Here is a 16,068-nt window from a genome sequence, read left to right as displayed (position 1 = left end):
TCTAATATATATGTCTTTGAGGATGACTTAGTCCCCACAGCTCCCGGGGAAAGGGCTGCAAATTATGAGCATCACCCATTGTTTATATATATCCTAGTATTGGTTATTGGGTAGTATACAGATGTTTTAGGATCGATTTTTTTCTTGGGTCAAAGGTAGGTGTTATTTTGGAGGATCTTCCCATGGAGGATGCTTCCTCGGGAGAAGGGACATTTCTATGAAGGGGGTGCAGGATTTCCCAGCATTATTTTTAAAACGATCAGAAATTAAATAAAAAACAAGTTTGTTTAATTGAAACAAGAAGCAACATTAAAACTTAAAATGAACAGAAATTATTACTTATACGAGGGGGTTCGCCCCCTTGTCAATACCTCGCTCTTTACGCTATTTTTTTTAGTACTTTCAAAAGAGCTATCTATTATAATTAACCGACCTTTGTGATTAAAGGGTTTGTGATTCGAACAAAAATTTAAATTTAGCGTAAAGAGTGACTTATTGACTCGGGGGCCAACCCCCTTATATACGTTATTATCATTATTTCTTTCAAATTCACTGAAAGGTTCGACTTATCCTGAGAAGTTTCAAATCAATACCTTTAGCCTTTCTTGTAATATTGTAGATATACTATTATGACAACCTTGTTGCACCTAGTGTCTTTTGATTTAGTGCATTATCCTCCTCAACATTGCTTAAGAAGTTCAACTTAATAAATTTGGCTGTTCCTGAAACGTTGCAGATGCGCCCTTTTGAAAACCTGGATACACCGTCTATCGATGTATTTAAATGTCCCGCTAAATATCATATGAATTTTTCAACTTGATACCCTTATCAGTTCTAAAGACAATGGATATATACCTCTTTGACAACCTGGATTTACTTAATATCTTTCCATTTAGTCCCTCCCAAACATTCCCTGAAAATTTTTCCATTCCAAAACCCTTAGCCATTCCTGGGATATAGCAGATACACCCTTTTTGACGTAGATACGCCTCTTTGACAACTTGCCTGCACACAGTTTCTTTTGATTTATTTCAAAAAGCCCCACGACATTCCCTTAAATTTTCAACTTACTACCTGTAGTAAGTCGCTATTCTTGAGATATGGTAGGTACGCCCTTTTGACAATTTGGTTACACAAAGTGTCTTTTGATTTAATCCATTTCCCTCAATTTTCTTCTTCATCTTGAACATCTTTATTTTTTTCTTTTACCCTAAATAGAGAAAAAATGATGCGCAAACATTTTTATTATATGGACGAAAATTATTTGAGGCATCCAGACTTAATACATATCATGCTATAGCCTGCATTTCCCTTCTTCTTCTTTTTCATAAACTTGAAAGAACGATTTTTTATATATTAAATATAAATTATTGCATCAATTTTCAACATTTCAATAGTTTACTTGTACAAAAAAAAGTGTTTGCACTCAAGCTATGTTTTTTTGTTTGTTTTATAAATAGTGAATTTTCATTAATGTATTTGTATTCATATTTTTTTTTTATCTCATTTACAGCGAGAAAAGGGCACATTTTTCTCCTAATCATTACTCAGCTCTAATTAGCTTCGGAGCCACAAATTAAATACAATGTGAATTAGAAATATGTTTGGAAAATAGGATCCTCGTGACAAACATTCATATGTAAATTTATGTTGAGTTGTTGGCCAAAAGCTAATGAAATTACTGTATTTTCATTCAACTTAAAAAGAGAAACCATTTTCATCATTTAGAAAATGGAAAGCTAAGAATCGAGAATCATTTTCTTCCTATAGAAATATTGAAAATGTTAACCCCCGCAAGCAAATCCTCCCCTAAACCTAGAGCGTTCACAACTCACAACTTTTTTCATTTCGGGCAAAGAAAAGAAGCAAAATACGCATGGAATAAATACGTTTTTACGTATTATTATGTAAAAACTGATATAAATAATAATTGATAAAAAAAATAAACAATTAAATAAATAAATAATAAAATAATAAATAAAAAACGATATAAAAAAATAATAATGAGCAAAAAAATAAAGACGCTTTACGAATAAATACGCAAAATACGTTTTTCAGGACAGATTTCGCTTTTTGCACACTCGAATGTCTCTATTCCAAAGAGGGACATTTTTTATCCAACTTGAAGGGAGTTAAAAAAAAAGAACTGAAGTTTATAGCGCTATTAAATAAAAAAAAACAGGTTTTTATTAACTGGAAGTAAGGAGCAACATTAAAACTTGAAACAAACATAAATTATTCTGCATATGAAAGGGGTTTTCTCCTCCTCAAAGTCTCCCTCTTTATGCTAAAGTTTGACTCTTTCTCACAACTCTACTTTTTAAAACAATAAAATACTTTTTACCGTAAAGAGCGAGGCGTTGAGGATGGGACAACCCCTTCCGTATAAGCAATAATTTCTGTTCGTTTTAAGTTTTAATGTCCCTCCTTACTTTCAATTAAACAAAACTTGGTTTTTTATGTAATTTCTGAACGTTTTTAAATTAATGCAGTTTTAGAATTTGGCTCACCGTACATGAATAATTAGAAGGAAATTTACATATTAATGTTCCTTTTTTGGCTGAATGGCTTTCTCAAAATTTTTATTGGACAATTTTGAGAAAAAGGGACGGGAAGGGGGCCTACTTACCCTTCATTTTTTGGTTGCTTAAAACAGGCACTAGAAATTTTATTTTAGTTACGAGCGTTTTTATTAGTAATAAATATACGTAACTTACGAATTAACTTACGTAGCGAACTTCTATATTCGTATAATTTTATTACGTATATGAGGGGGTTCACTTCTTCGTAAATATCTCGCTCTTTACACAAAAGTTCGAATTTTGTTCCAATTCTTTAAGAATGGTCCCTGAATCACAAAGGGTTTAATTAGAATAAATAGCTCTTATGAAAGTACTAAAAAAACTTTAGAATAAAGAGCGCGGTATTGACGAGGGGGCGAACCCCCTCATATACATAATAATTTCTGTTCGTTTTAAGTTTTAACGTTGCTCCTTACTTTCAGTTGAAAACACTTGTTTTTTTATTTAATTTCTGATCATTTTTTAAATAATGCTCGGAAATCTGGCGCCCCGTTCTTGGAAAATTCCCTTCTTCCATGAAAAATATCCTCCATGTAAAGACCCTCCAACGTAACCTTCTACCCCTCACCCCTCCCCGCCCCACCACCAGAAAAAATACCCCCTGAAAATGTCTGTATAAATCCCTATAACCAATATTGTATTTAAACAAGGGCCAGAGTTTACAACTTGCAGCCTTTCCCCTGGCGACTGTGGGGGACTAAGTCATCCTCAAATTCATAGCTAATAGATTTTTCGACTTTGCTGAACAAAATAGCTATCTCAAAATTTTGATCGGGTGACTTTGAGAAAAAATGAGTTTGGGAGGGGACGTAGTTGCCCTCCAATTTTTTGGTCAATTGAAAAGAGCACCAGAACTTCTAATCTCCGATTGAATGAGCTCTCTTGCAGTATTCTAGGACCACTGGGTCGATACGATCACCCCTGGGAAAAACAAATAAGCACGCATCCATGATCTTTTATTCTGGCGAACAATACAAAATTCCACATTTTTGTAGATAGGAGCTTGAAAGCTCTACAGTAGGGTTCTCTGATGCGCTGAATCTGATGGTGTGATTTTCATTAAGATTCTATAACATTTAGAGGGTGTTTCTGCATTTTTTTCAAAAATAGGGCAAAGATTCTCAGGCTCGAATGTTTGATGTGTAAAATTAAACTTGATGAAACATATATTTGAAGTTTTAATGTTACTCCTTACCTTCAGTTGAAAAAGTTTTTTTTTATTTAATTTCTGATCGTTTTTTAATAATGCTAGGAAATCTGGCGCCCCCTTCACGGAAAAATTGTCTTCCCCAATGAAAAATTCCTCCACGGAGAGATCCTCCCAAGTAAAATTAGGATTAATTTGAAAGTACTAAAAAACATTAGCGTAAAGAGTGAGGCATTGACGAGGGGGCAAAACCCCTCATATGTGTAATAATTTCTGTTCATTTTAAGTTTTAATGTTGCCCCTTACTTTTAGTTGAAAAAAGTTGTGTTTTTTTATTTAATTTCTTATCGTTTTTTAATAATGCTAGGAAATCCGGCACCCTCTATACGGAAAAATTGTCTTCCCCAATAAAAAATTCCGCCACGGAGAGATCCTCCCAAGTAAAATTAGGATTAATTTGAAAGTACTAAAAAACATTAGCGTAAAGAGTGAGGCATTGACGAGGGGGCAAAACCCCTCATATGTGTAATAATTTCTGTTCATTTTAAGTTTTAATGTTGCTCCTTACTTTCAATTGAAAAAAGTTGTTTTTTTTTATTTAATTTCTGATCGTTTTTAAATAATGCTAGGAAATCCGGCACCCTCTATATGGAAAAATTGTCTTCCCCAATAAAAAATTCCGCCACGGAGAGATCCTCCCACGTAATCCCCCCCCCCCCACAAGCACACACGAAAAAATAAACCCTGAAGATGTCTGTATACTTCCCAAAAATCAATACTATATGTAAACAATGGGCAAAGTTCATAACTTCTAGCCCTTCCTCGGAACTGTGGGGAATTAAGTCATCTCAAAGACATAATTATTAGATATTTTGACTATGCTTAACAAAATGGCTATCTCAAAATTTTGATTCGGTGACTTAGAGAAAAAATCAGCGTAGGAGGGGGCCTAGTTTCCCTCCAATTTTTTTTGTCACTTAAAAAGGGCACTAGAAGTCTTAATTTCTATTCGAATGAGCCCTCTCGCGATATTTTAAGACCACTGGGTCGATACAATCACTCCTGGGGAAAAAAACAAATAAACGCGCATCCGTGATCTTTCTTCTGGCAAAAAATACAAAGTTCAACATTTTTGCATATAACCTCTACAGCAGGGCTTTTTGATACACTGAATCTGATGGTGTGATTTTCATTAAGATTTTGTGACTTTTAGGGGCTGTTTCCCCCTTTTTCTAAAAATAAGGCAAATTTTCTCAGGCTCGTAACTTTTGATGTATAAAACCAAACTTGATGAAGTTTATGTATTTGAAATTAGCATAAAAATCCGATTCTTTTGATGTATCTATTGGTATCAAAATTTCGTTTTTTAGTGTTTCGGCTACTATTGAGCCAGTATACTCTTTTCTTACAGTTCGTTACCACGAAAAAACCCCCTGAAGATGTCTGTATAATTCCCAACAACTAATGCTATATGTAAACAATGGGCAAAGTTCATAACTTGCATCCCTTCTCCCGGGGACTGTGGGAGATTAGGTCATCCTCAAATTCATAGTTAATAGATTTTTCGATTTTGCTGAACAAAATGACTATCTCAAAATTTTGATTGGGTGACTTTGGGAAAAACTGAGCATGGAGGGGGCCTAGTTGACCTCCAATTTTTTTGATCATCTAAAAAGGCCACTAGAACTTTTGATTTCCATTCAAATGAGTCCTCTCGGGATGTTCTAGGACCACTGGGTCGATACAATCACCCCTTGGGGAAAGAAAAAACACGCATCCGTGGTTTTCTTCTCGCAAAAATACAAAATTCCACATTTTTGCAGATAGGAGCTTGAAATCTCTACAGTAGGGTTTTCTTATACCCTGAATCTGATGGTGTGCTTTTCAATAAGATTCTATGACTTTTACTGGGTGTTTCCGCTTTTTTCGAAAATAAGGTAAATTTTCTCAGGTCCGTTACTTTTGATAGGTAAGACTAAAATTAATGAAACTTACATATTTGCTTACAGTTCGTTACCACTACACCAACTGTTAGTGAGAATTAAATTTCATAATTTGCATTATTTCATACAGTATGATATAAAGTTTTATTATATTCAGAGTTGAATACATCCCTAGTCTTAGGTTTTAACAATGCATCACACCTTAATGTTTTTAATCTAAATTGTATTCTACTTTACCATATTCCTATTCTACTTTGTATTGTCTTTCTACTTTGTATTCACAATTCGTATTAGTTGTATTCTCTATCTCTTTTTGAATTTAAATGGTATTCTACTTTACCATATTTATATTCTACTTTGTAGTGTCTTTCTACTTTGTATTCGTAATTCTTTTATTCATCCAACGTTATAAAATACTTATTTCCTTCTTTGCTATTTGTTCTTAAAGAAAAAAAATAAGATATAAATGAAACTGAGAACATCAAAAGGTTTTTTACTTTATTTGCATAGTGTATTTTATGTGTAGGCCTATATCGAAGCATGAATTGAGATAGTTTATATGGGAAACACTCTATGAGGGGTTAAAAGTCAAACCGAATCCATTTGAACCTTGAGCAGGTATGGTCCAATAGTTTCTTTGGAGATACGGAGACAACAGACTATTTGCATATTTTTATTTCTGAAAAAAAGGTACGTAACATGTCCCACGGGCAAGAAGACACTAATATAATAAAGATTTTTTTTTCAAAAATTATCCAACAAACTGTGTTTTCTGATCAGTTTGAGATTTATAGGGATCGCTCTCTAGCCAAGGAAACCTCAAATTTCTGCAGGAGGAGATGGTGTTTTTGTTTTTGGTTGACAACCAAAAATGAGTTTTTGGTTGGTGCTACGAGCCCCTGAAAACAAGCCAGAATTGTTTTAGAATCGACTTCAAACGCTTATCATTCACTGCTCGAACCAAGACCTCATTACGCAAAAAAATACATTTTCCTTAAAATTTTCCCGAGAACGGTCGTCAAAATAGGCCCAAAGGCTTTAAAATTACATCCGTAATTCTTAGGTTGAAAAGGAGTCTAATTTGTGAAAAACTGGGAACACCCCCTCCCCTCTTATAGAAATGACCAACGAACGTTGTTCATTTAAAAACTTTTATCCAAGTCCTTGAGGCAAGGGATTTGTTTGCCATAAAAATGAGTTAATTATTCTCTTCTGTATAGTCTGAAACCTGCATCCATCAGTCCTAGGGTAAAGGGAGCCTCATATATCAGCACATTCTTAGGCCTGATCCCAAAAACGCGATCCTGAAATGGAACAGAAACTTTATTTTTCGGCCAGTTTGAAACTTATTGCTGCAAGTTCTTGGGCCAAAGGAACCCAACCAAAGAAAAATCTGAAAAAATACTATTATATGACAACCGTGCTGGAAAACGGGTCAATATTTGTTTGTAGGAATATATTGAAATGTATATCCTCTAGTCCTTGTTTTTCCTCAAGTTTTCCCCCATTTCCTGTCTTAAGGGAATCATGATGCATAGAATAAGCTTTAAAAACGAACTGCACATACCAGAAAATAGGCAAACAACCTTGTTTTTTATCGTGTAGGACTTTAGGGTCTTAAACACAAATGACAATCCAATGACTTGAGGGTTGAAGGGGGATATAACCCCACTCTTGTTTGCGGTACTTTTTTTTCGTTTGAATTTATTACTTTGTTGTGGAAGCAACACTTAGATTTTAGCGTATTTTTCTCTTTTGTTTTTTCTTACCCTACCGATTACATTTCATTGGGATGAAGAGATAAAGATCTGACCTCTGCAATTTCCACGGAATACATAAACCTCTAGCCATACGGACCTCTTGCCACCAATGGACCTCAAGCCATATTTGTAGGCATACCATTGCACTTTGGAAAGCTGTGCATAACTCTTTCCTGGTGTAAAGAAGGATAGTTTTAACCTCTCCTTGAACAAAGTGCACAGTATGAGCACTGAGGTTACTTATATAGTTTATTTTAGAGAATACTTATTGAGGTTGCTTGCGAGACTTCCGTTTCTCCGAGGCAATATTTCTGCTTTCGAGTGGAAAGCCCCGTCTAAAAAGACAACCTAGCCAGCAGCAATTTCAAATTGAAGTTAAACTAAAATCTAAAAGCACTTTGGGCTTATGACGATTCTCTTGCCTCGTCGCAAAAGTTCTTTCTTATAATCTAAAAAGAAAACTGTTTAGCTCCAAAAAAGGAGCATTTTCTGAGGGTCCCAAAAGCACTGCCATCTACTTTTATAATCCATTTCTGTTTGTGATTTCGGTTAGTTTTACTAGTTTTTTTTTTCTGTGTTTGAAACTGAGGCAGAGGAGTGGTATCAAATTTATCTCCTAGAATATAACAGGTATCTCATTGCTAGAGAAACTAGAGCATTTCCTTTGGTCTTTTCTTAATAGTAGTATTAGGTTTACACATGGCAAGAAAAACAGCTTTTAAACAAAAAAAGATACAATTTCTTTTTTAATGCTACTCTTTTCAGGACTCCTTTTTCTTCTTCTTATCCAGGAGAGCTAATGAACGCATATTGAGTCAACTCTTTGATACCATTAAATAAAAAAAAAACAAGTTTTTTTAACTGAAAGTAAGGAACGACGTTAAAACTTAAAACGAACAGAAATTATTCCGTATATGAAAGGGGCTGCGCCCTCCTCAACACCTCGCTCTTTACGCTAAAGTTTTTTATTGTTAAAAAAAAATAGATTTGTGAGAAAGTCAAACTCCCCCCTCTTGTCACCCCTCCTGACATGCCAAAAAAAGTTTGACATATCAGGTCCAGCATTGCCAACGCGGTACAATTGTACCGTTTTTGGTAAAATTTGGAGGTCCTGGTACAATTAGAAATTGTTTGGTATATCCCCTGTATATTTGGGTGTTACTTGTTCTTTTCTAACTCTGATATCGGTTAAAGTTTTAGTGTGTCAAAAATATTATTCTTGTTACGGCAAATTTTTGACATGCTGTTCAAATGGTCCCTCGTGGTACCATTTTAGTCGGAAAACTGGTATAGTCTATTTAAAAGCGTTAACAACGCTGGTCAGGTTTTACAGCCTGATAAACTTTACAGCCCAGGCGCTAGTAGGCCTCAGTGTTTCATGACTCGGGGATTTCTTTAGTAAATCACAAAGATTTACTTGCCAGCAAGAATCATAAGGCTTATTTATCATCAGGAGAGCGGCGTTACATACTTGTTCTAATTGTACTCTCTTTTGGTACATTTTAGAGGGAGAAATATATTTTTAGTAAATTTTTTAGTACAACTGCATTCGTTTTCGATATATTTTAGAGGGGAAAATTTTCTTCAAGCATGTGGTTATACAACAATCATAAATAAAGATGAAACGCAATGATGTATTTTGCAATTATTAGTAAAGATTTTATGTGGCCATCACTTCGTGATACTCATAGAATTTGACATTTTTATCATTAGCAGGAAACAATTAATAGATATTATGTTTTGATGCAACTAATGTTGCCGTGAACTTTAGAAATAAGAACATAGATCAGGTCAGGTTTTATGCTTTGAGGCAGAGTGATGAAGCATTAGCTTTCATGCATGCTGAATTTCAAACTAACAACATTTATTGGAAGTCAGAAAGTAGAGAAAGTTGTCACGTTGCCATAGCACCGTAAATCTGGTTAATTAATGTGTTTGTTTTAAGTTTTGTTTATTTATCAATAGTAGTATTTGTTTTCTTTAAGTTGGGTACGATCATTAATTTTAATTTTACTTATTCATTAAAAAATAGGTTTATTTCAAATTTGACCCATTAGGTAACTTATTTAGCTTGTTTTTGGATTTTCTATCGTTGTTTCTTTGGTTTTCTTTAATGTTTTAAAAATGAATATTCATGAATGAATATTAATATATAGAATTATAAGTTGTTTGTATGTATATGGATATAAAGAACCATATACTGGATAGTAAGCAATCATTTTTTTTATACCAAACTTATTTGTTAAATTTACCATATACTTGGTAAGCAATCACAGAGGTTTGGAAGTCTAAGCAAACTCGCTTGAGTATTGAGCATGATTTCGAATACACATTTTAAAATCTGCTTGCAACACACAGTAATTTCAAAAATAAAAATGAAGACTGAATTAAAAACAAAAGTGCCAAAAAAAGAACGGACTTTGAGTCTGTGAACAGTCTTGATTCCCTTGCCTCGGAGAAGAAAAAATAGAGTCGAGTTTATTTCCCAGTCTTGAAATTTAACTTAATTTAAAGCAGTGAAGGGAGCTTAATTCAAATCTGTATTGCTTTCCACTTCAGAAAGTTCAGAGACGGTAAATAAACCTCCAAGGAAAAAATGAATAGATAGTCATAATTTAGTTCCTTTTGGAGCTTTTACGACGTCTCAGCTTTTTCTTTCCAAACCAATTTTAGACATTTAATTATTATAGAGAGCTTTGACAAAAGCAATTGTATTGAATCAAAATAGAAATTTCAACACAACAATTCGTCATACACTAGTAACAAATTATTTCACGCAAACAAGATATGTTTGTGGAAATAAAATTTATATAAATGGCAAAATTAGACATATTCTCGTATTAATCTTGGTGTAGATAATGTTCCTGGTAGCACTGGGTTGAGAAAATCTATAATATAATTGGATGAGCTGATTAACCTTACCTCCACAAAATGATTTATGCACTGATTTCACAACAAGTAATGACTCTAAAGTTTTCTTAAAGTTGCTCCACCATTTTTTCTACCAAATTGGTCAGACTAGCCTCTGAACACTAGATTTAATCACAAAGAGGGTTTTCCCCTTTTGTAGTTAATATTAAGTTCCTTTGCTTTGTTGCTATGAACTGCATTTATTTAGAAGTCAGATTGTCCCAAACATAATTGTATCAAATACCCCAGTGATTAGTTCTTTATTAGATTCGGCTACCAAAGGAAAAAGTATTTATTGATGTATCTTCATTTCTGGGTAATACATAAGGGAAAACAGGGAAAAGTACAATTAAAAATAGCCACATTTTCTATCATCTTGCTCAAGAGGAGCACATTATTTTGAAAATGAATTAGTTATTTATTAGTTATTAATTAGTTAGTTAGAAAAGTAATTAGTTATGTTTTCACGGATCTGTATCCTTTGGTTAGTTTTGGTGAGGATATTTTTCTTTACTTTCTTTACTCATTTTAGAAGTTGAGAGTGATTAGAGGGCAACAAGCCTCCTCCTATCCCCTTATTCCCATTCTCCCTCACCATCCCAAAAGATATTCAATTATAATTTTTAGAAAGCCAGTTTGTTAAAAAATAATCAAATGGTTGAAAAATGTTCGGAATTATTTCCACATAGTAAAGAACCGTTTCATCTCAATTGTACACCCCATTTTCGAGTACGCCTGTATCTATTTGACCTCCTCAATGGGCTGTCAGGACGAATAAATGTAGTCTAACGCAGATGCTCAAAAATTTTCTTCAAAATCGGCGAAAGTAGTATTGCTTCTATGGTTCCTGATAGGACAGCTATATTAGCCCATATGAGAGAGTGTTTATAATACATTTGTCACCAGAGAAATTACTGACCCATTAAAAAGTGACTTGTTAGGGATAAATAATATCAAGCGCCCTAGGAACAGGTATATGAGCTATAATGAATCCGTTGCAAAGTTTTTTTTGTATTGAGCGAAGATGTATCAGCAAGATTGATTGATTCAGCCCACTTGAGACACTTGGAGACTTTTTCGGGACCATTTGAGGAGTGTTGCATGAACAAGGCCTTAATGATGTTAGTAAAACAAAAAAATAAGTCTATTTCAAGCCTGCATCACATATGCTATTCCAGGTCATTAATAGATGAAGAGAATGAAGCTTAATTCAAAGTGAACTAACCTGTGGTGTACATAGGGGAACATTAGTAATTAGGAAGTTGCCGCGAGGGATCATTGCCACTTGATTAGCCCCATTGTTTCGGGACTTTTTTTCTGGAGGAGGCCAAAAACTCATGCAAATTAAATTATCAACTGCAGCACTTCCCACTAGTTTCTGTTTAGAATTCTAATTATGATTTGATGTTCTTACTACCAGCAATAGCACAACTACAGAGAGGCGGAGCTGTAGACAGTGCAGGAGTTGTTGGAAAAGTTTATAGTTCTAGGTTTTGCGTGGAAATATTAAAGGGATGATAAAAAGCACTTGATTAAAATTTATTATTAGATTCCTATAGTTTTTCCCTGAAACCCTCAGTGAACTCATTTAAGGGAAAAAGTGATGGTTTTAATAGTTTTTCCCTCTTTAAGTAACGCTTTTCTGTGATGAAATACATGATTTGATAACGCATCATGAGATTTATCCATGTGAATGCAACAATTTCGAGTCAAAGTTTCGTGAAGAATATTTACCATCCATCGAATCGTTTTATAAATCATTTTAAAATCGTCAATGTATACCTTATAAGCATAACTATGTTTAAAAATTTATAGCAAAGGGTGCGTGTAAGATGGTGGGAAGTGTTGTAAACTCTGTTTATCAAGTTATATATTAATATTGGTGGACATTGGGTGTAATAACACAAATAAAATCTATCTGCAAATCAGGATGCACTTGGATTATTGTTTTGTCGCTCCTCGTCGTAACTAATTGAAGAACCCCTCTTCGATTATTGGAAGAGTGTTCATTCGCCTGAACATTTAATGATCTAGTAACCTTTTCGAGTAGCAAAATAGATCACACCAGAGATAAGTATCGTATTGTAGCATTTTGATCCATAAATCAGCCATCTTGATCCAAATAGAGCCAAAATGTTATCGAGCAAAAATTCAAAAAGCTACTTAGACAGCCTACTAGTCACAGGGGCCATACTGGCCCATGGTATGCAATTCATTCCTAAACATACATGTAGTCCATAAACAATTAAACGCTATTACTGACCATTCATTTAATAGATCTAACAGCTAGGCTACTGCGTGCCGTCTAGTTGCATATTACTTATTAGGGTACTGAGCAATGATTCCTGTAATGGGGAGAGCCTCAAAAATTGCTTAAGGTCCATGTTTTCAAACTTTCCATGAGAGGTGTTTCATATGAATTAAACGTATATTCAGGTAACTTTGGACCTGAAGGGGAGTCAACAGCCCTCCTGACCCCTCCCTGTGTGTATTAAATCTCAAAGGTGAATTTTACTATAATAAGAATTAGAAAGAAACTACAATGGACAGAAAAAATTAAATAGGGTGTATTAGCCGCTCTTTGATGGTTCTCTTGAAATTTGAATATTCGAAACAGTTTTCATTGAATATATAAAAAAATGAGTTGAAAAGTGGAAGACATGGACTATATAGTCCATAAACAATAAATAATATGTGGTTTGATTTTTTTTCAATAGACATTACTTTATTTCCTGGATCCAATCTGAATTTTTTTTAATGTTGTCCAATAATTGTGTTTACACGTTAGTTTTTGACTTGTTACAAATATTTTTTTTTATGGTAACTTACCATCCAGAAAATTGGGTTGTTAAAAAAACACAGCGGATGGATAATAGTTGTGTATAATATTACCAAAAAAATGCCAAACAATATTTTTTTTTTATGGTAACTTACCATCCAGAAAATTGGGTTGTTAAAAAAACACAGCGGATGGATAATAGTTGTGTATAATATTACCAAAAAAATGCCAAACAATATTTTTTTTTTATGGTAACTTACCATCCAGAAAATTGGGTTGTTAAAAAAACACAGCGGATGGATAATAGTTGTGTATAATATTACCAAAAAAATGCCAAAAAAATTTTTTTTTTTATGGTAACTTACCATCCAGAAAATTGGGTTGTTAAAAAAACACAGCGGATGGATAATAGTTGTGTATAATATTACCAAAAAAATGCCAAAAACTAAAATTGGAGCGGTAGAATCATTTCGTACAATTTAGAAAAAGTTATGCTAGCTTTACCTCTCAAAGAGACTATCTGTCTTGGCATAACTCTAATTAGCCATGGGTTTCATCACTTTCACCACTTTCACCAATTTGATAACTACAATGGACGAAAAAAAATGATTCAGTGTATATTAGCTGCTCTTTGATAGTTATCTTAAAATAGAAAAACTTAAAACACAGAAAACGAGTGGAAAAGCGGAAGATATCACTATATAGATGCAAAAAAGGAAAATTCCAAGCCTTCCATGTGCTTTTTTCTTTGTTTAGATTAATCATTTGTAGTTTCTCAAATATCACCTCTTTTTTAGTGTATTTCAAAGGCTCATGGAGGATGGGTAAAAGGATCTTACATCTGTCAGTGCAAAAGGGGCTTCTACTATCCAAAGGGAGGAAACAGTTTCAATGGAACCCTAGCTGAAAGTAAGTTAATCCTACATAATAATTGACTATGTCTGTTAGTTCCAGAAGAATCCCCTTTCTGGGGTCCCCATTTCTCTTTATATTTAAATGCATCAAAATTAAAAAAACAAATACCCAAGCTCTGTTAGCTCAGTCGGAAAAAGCGCGTGGTCGACAAGACTTTTAATCATAGGGTCGCGGAGTCGAGCTTGTATTTCATCTCGTATATCAAAGCTGTGTTTTCAGGCACCGGGCGGGATTGAAGTGTGTTTTAAGCGGGATAGACAAAAATCATTTTCAGGTTCTCCATGTTCAACCCAGAAAAACCTTAAAGCTTTTTCTTCTTACGGGCACCAAGCGTGTTGTACACGAGTTCTTTAAAATTGTTATGAGCTAGAAAAGCATGGTTGAACACGGGCTCTGAAAAAACTTTCGCCGCGTTGAACACTGCACTCAAAACGATAACCTGTGTCGAACTCCCTGTTGGATGTGGGTGGCCTGAAAATAAGGCTCAAGTCACTTTGCTCCCCTGATTCATAATGATTTCGTTGGTTCTACTTGTTTGAATTATAGTTGTGCAGATGTGATTCCCCACCCTGGTTCAGACTATATCTCAGTTGTGGCTTACTTAACTTATCTTAAAAAAGTTTATACAAGGTCAAAGAAAGTAATATTGCGTGCACTTAGAAAAGAATATCTGAATGAATTTGCCAAGGAATTCAGCTCATCGCAGCAAGGACACTGTGTTAGAAATAATTAATGATTCTTCACTTCCCTACTGTAAGTTTACGTCTATTTTACAGCCAATTTATGATAAAACGTGCCTTTTGCGAGATATCAGACAGAAGAAGGATGAACCATGAAAACCATGGATAACTGACAAAATCATAAGTGAGAGAAATAAAAGAAATCTGCTATATGAAGAATATCTGACTACCCAGGGTCCGATTGATCTCGGGAATCAAACAGTTCGTTGTAAGTAACTGTAAGTAAGGAGCGACCCGGCTCAATGGTAACCGAAACTGTAGAAAATGGAATTTTGATACCAATAGATACATCAATAGAATCAGATTTTAACGCTGATTTCAAATATACAAGTTTCATCAAGTTTAGTCCTACCTATCAAAAGTTACGCGCCTGAGAAAATTTGGCTGATTTTCGAAAAAAGGGGGAAAGACCCACTAAAAGCTATAGAACCTTAATGAAAATCACACCATCATATTCGGCGTATCAGAGAACCCTACTGCGGAGGTTTCAAGCTCCTATCTACAAAAATGTGGAATTTTGCATTTTTTGCCAGAAGAAACATCACGGATGCGTGTTTATTGTTTTTTTTTGTTTTTTTTTTCCAGGGGTGATCGTATCGACCCAGTAGTCCTAGAATATCATGGGAGGGCTCATTCGAACGGAAATTAAAAGTTCTAATGCCCTTTTTAAGTGGCCCAAAAAATGGAGGGCAACTAGGCCCCCTCCCACGCTCATTTTGTTTCCCAAAGTCACCCGATCGAAATTTTGAGATTGCCATTTTGTTCAGCATGGTCGAAAATATGATAACTATGTCTTTTAAGATTACTTAATCCCCCGAAGTCCCCGGGGGGAGGGCTGAAAGCTATGAAATTTACCAAATGTTAACATATAGTATTGGTTATTGGGAAGTATACAGACATTTTCAGAGGGAATTTTTTCTGGTCGGGGGGGGGGGGGAGTAGTTCGGGGGTTATGTGGGAGGATCTTACCATGAAAGAAGTTTTCATGGATGAAGGGACATTGCTATGAAGGGGGCGCCAGATTTCCCAGCATTATTTAAATAAAGATCAGAAATTACATATAAAAAAACAAGTTTTTTAACTGAAAGTAAGGAGCAACATCAAAACTTAAAACGACAGAAAATATTACGTATAGGATTGGGTTCAACCCCAAGTCAATACCTCGCTCTTTAAGCCAAAGATTTTTTAGTACTTTCATAAGAACTATTTATTCTAATTAACGGCCTTTGTGATTAAGGGGTTATTTTTAAAGAATTAAAACAAAATTCGAACTTAAGGTTAAAGAGCAACGT

At 34.4% G+C, this 16,068-nt stretch overlaps 1 protein-coding gene across 1 annotated transcript in view; it reads left to right on the top strand.

Annotated features, from left to right (window-relative positions):
• Window positions 1-16,068, top strand: part of LOC148952579 (putative G protein-coupled receptor CG31760) — a 578,976-nt gene that overhangs the window by 100,763 nt on the left and 462,145 nt on the right. Inside the window, exon 4 of the mRNA XM_089089961.1 lies at window positions 13,919-14,030. Within this exon, the coding sequence (XP_088946087.1) occupies window positions 13,919-14,030 (112 nt within the window). The remainder of the gene's footprint in view (window positions 1-13,918; window positions 14,031-16,068) is intronic.

Source organism: Artemia sp. Qi Xiang Cuo, chromosome 5 (assembly GCF_049724085.1).
Source record: "Artemia sp. Qi Xiang Cuo chromosome 5, ASM4972408v1, whole genome shotgun sequence".
In the NCBI taxonomy this organism is placed as follows: Eukaryota; Metazoa; Arthropoda; class Branchiopoda; order Anostraca; family Artemiidae; genus Artemia; species Artemia sp. Qi Xiang Cuo.
This window is presented reverse-complemented; position numbering and strand designations above follow the sequence as displayed.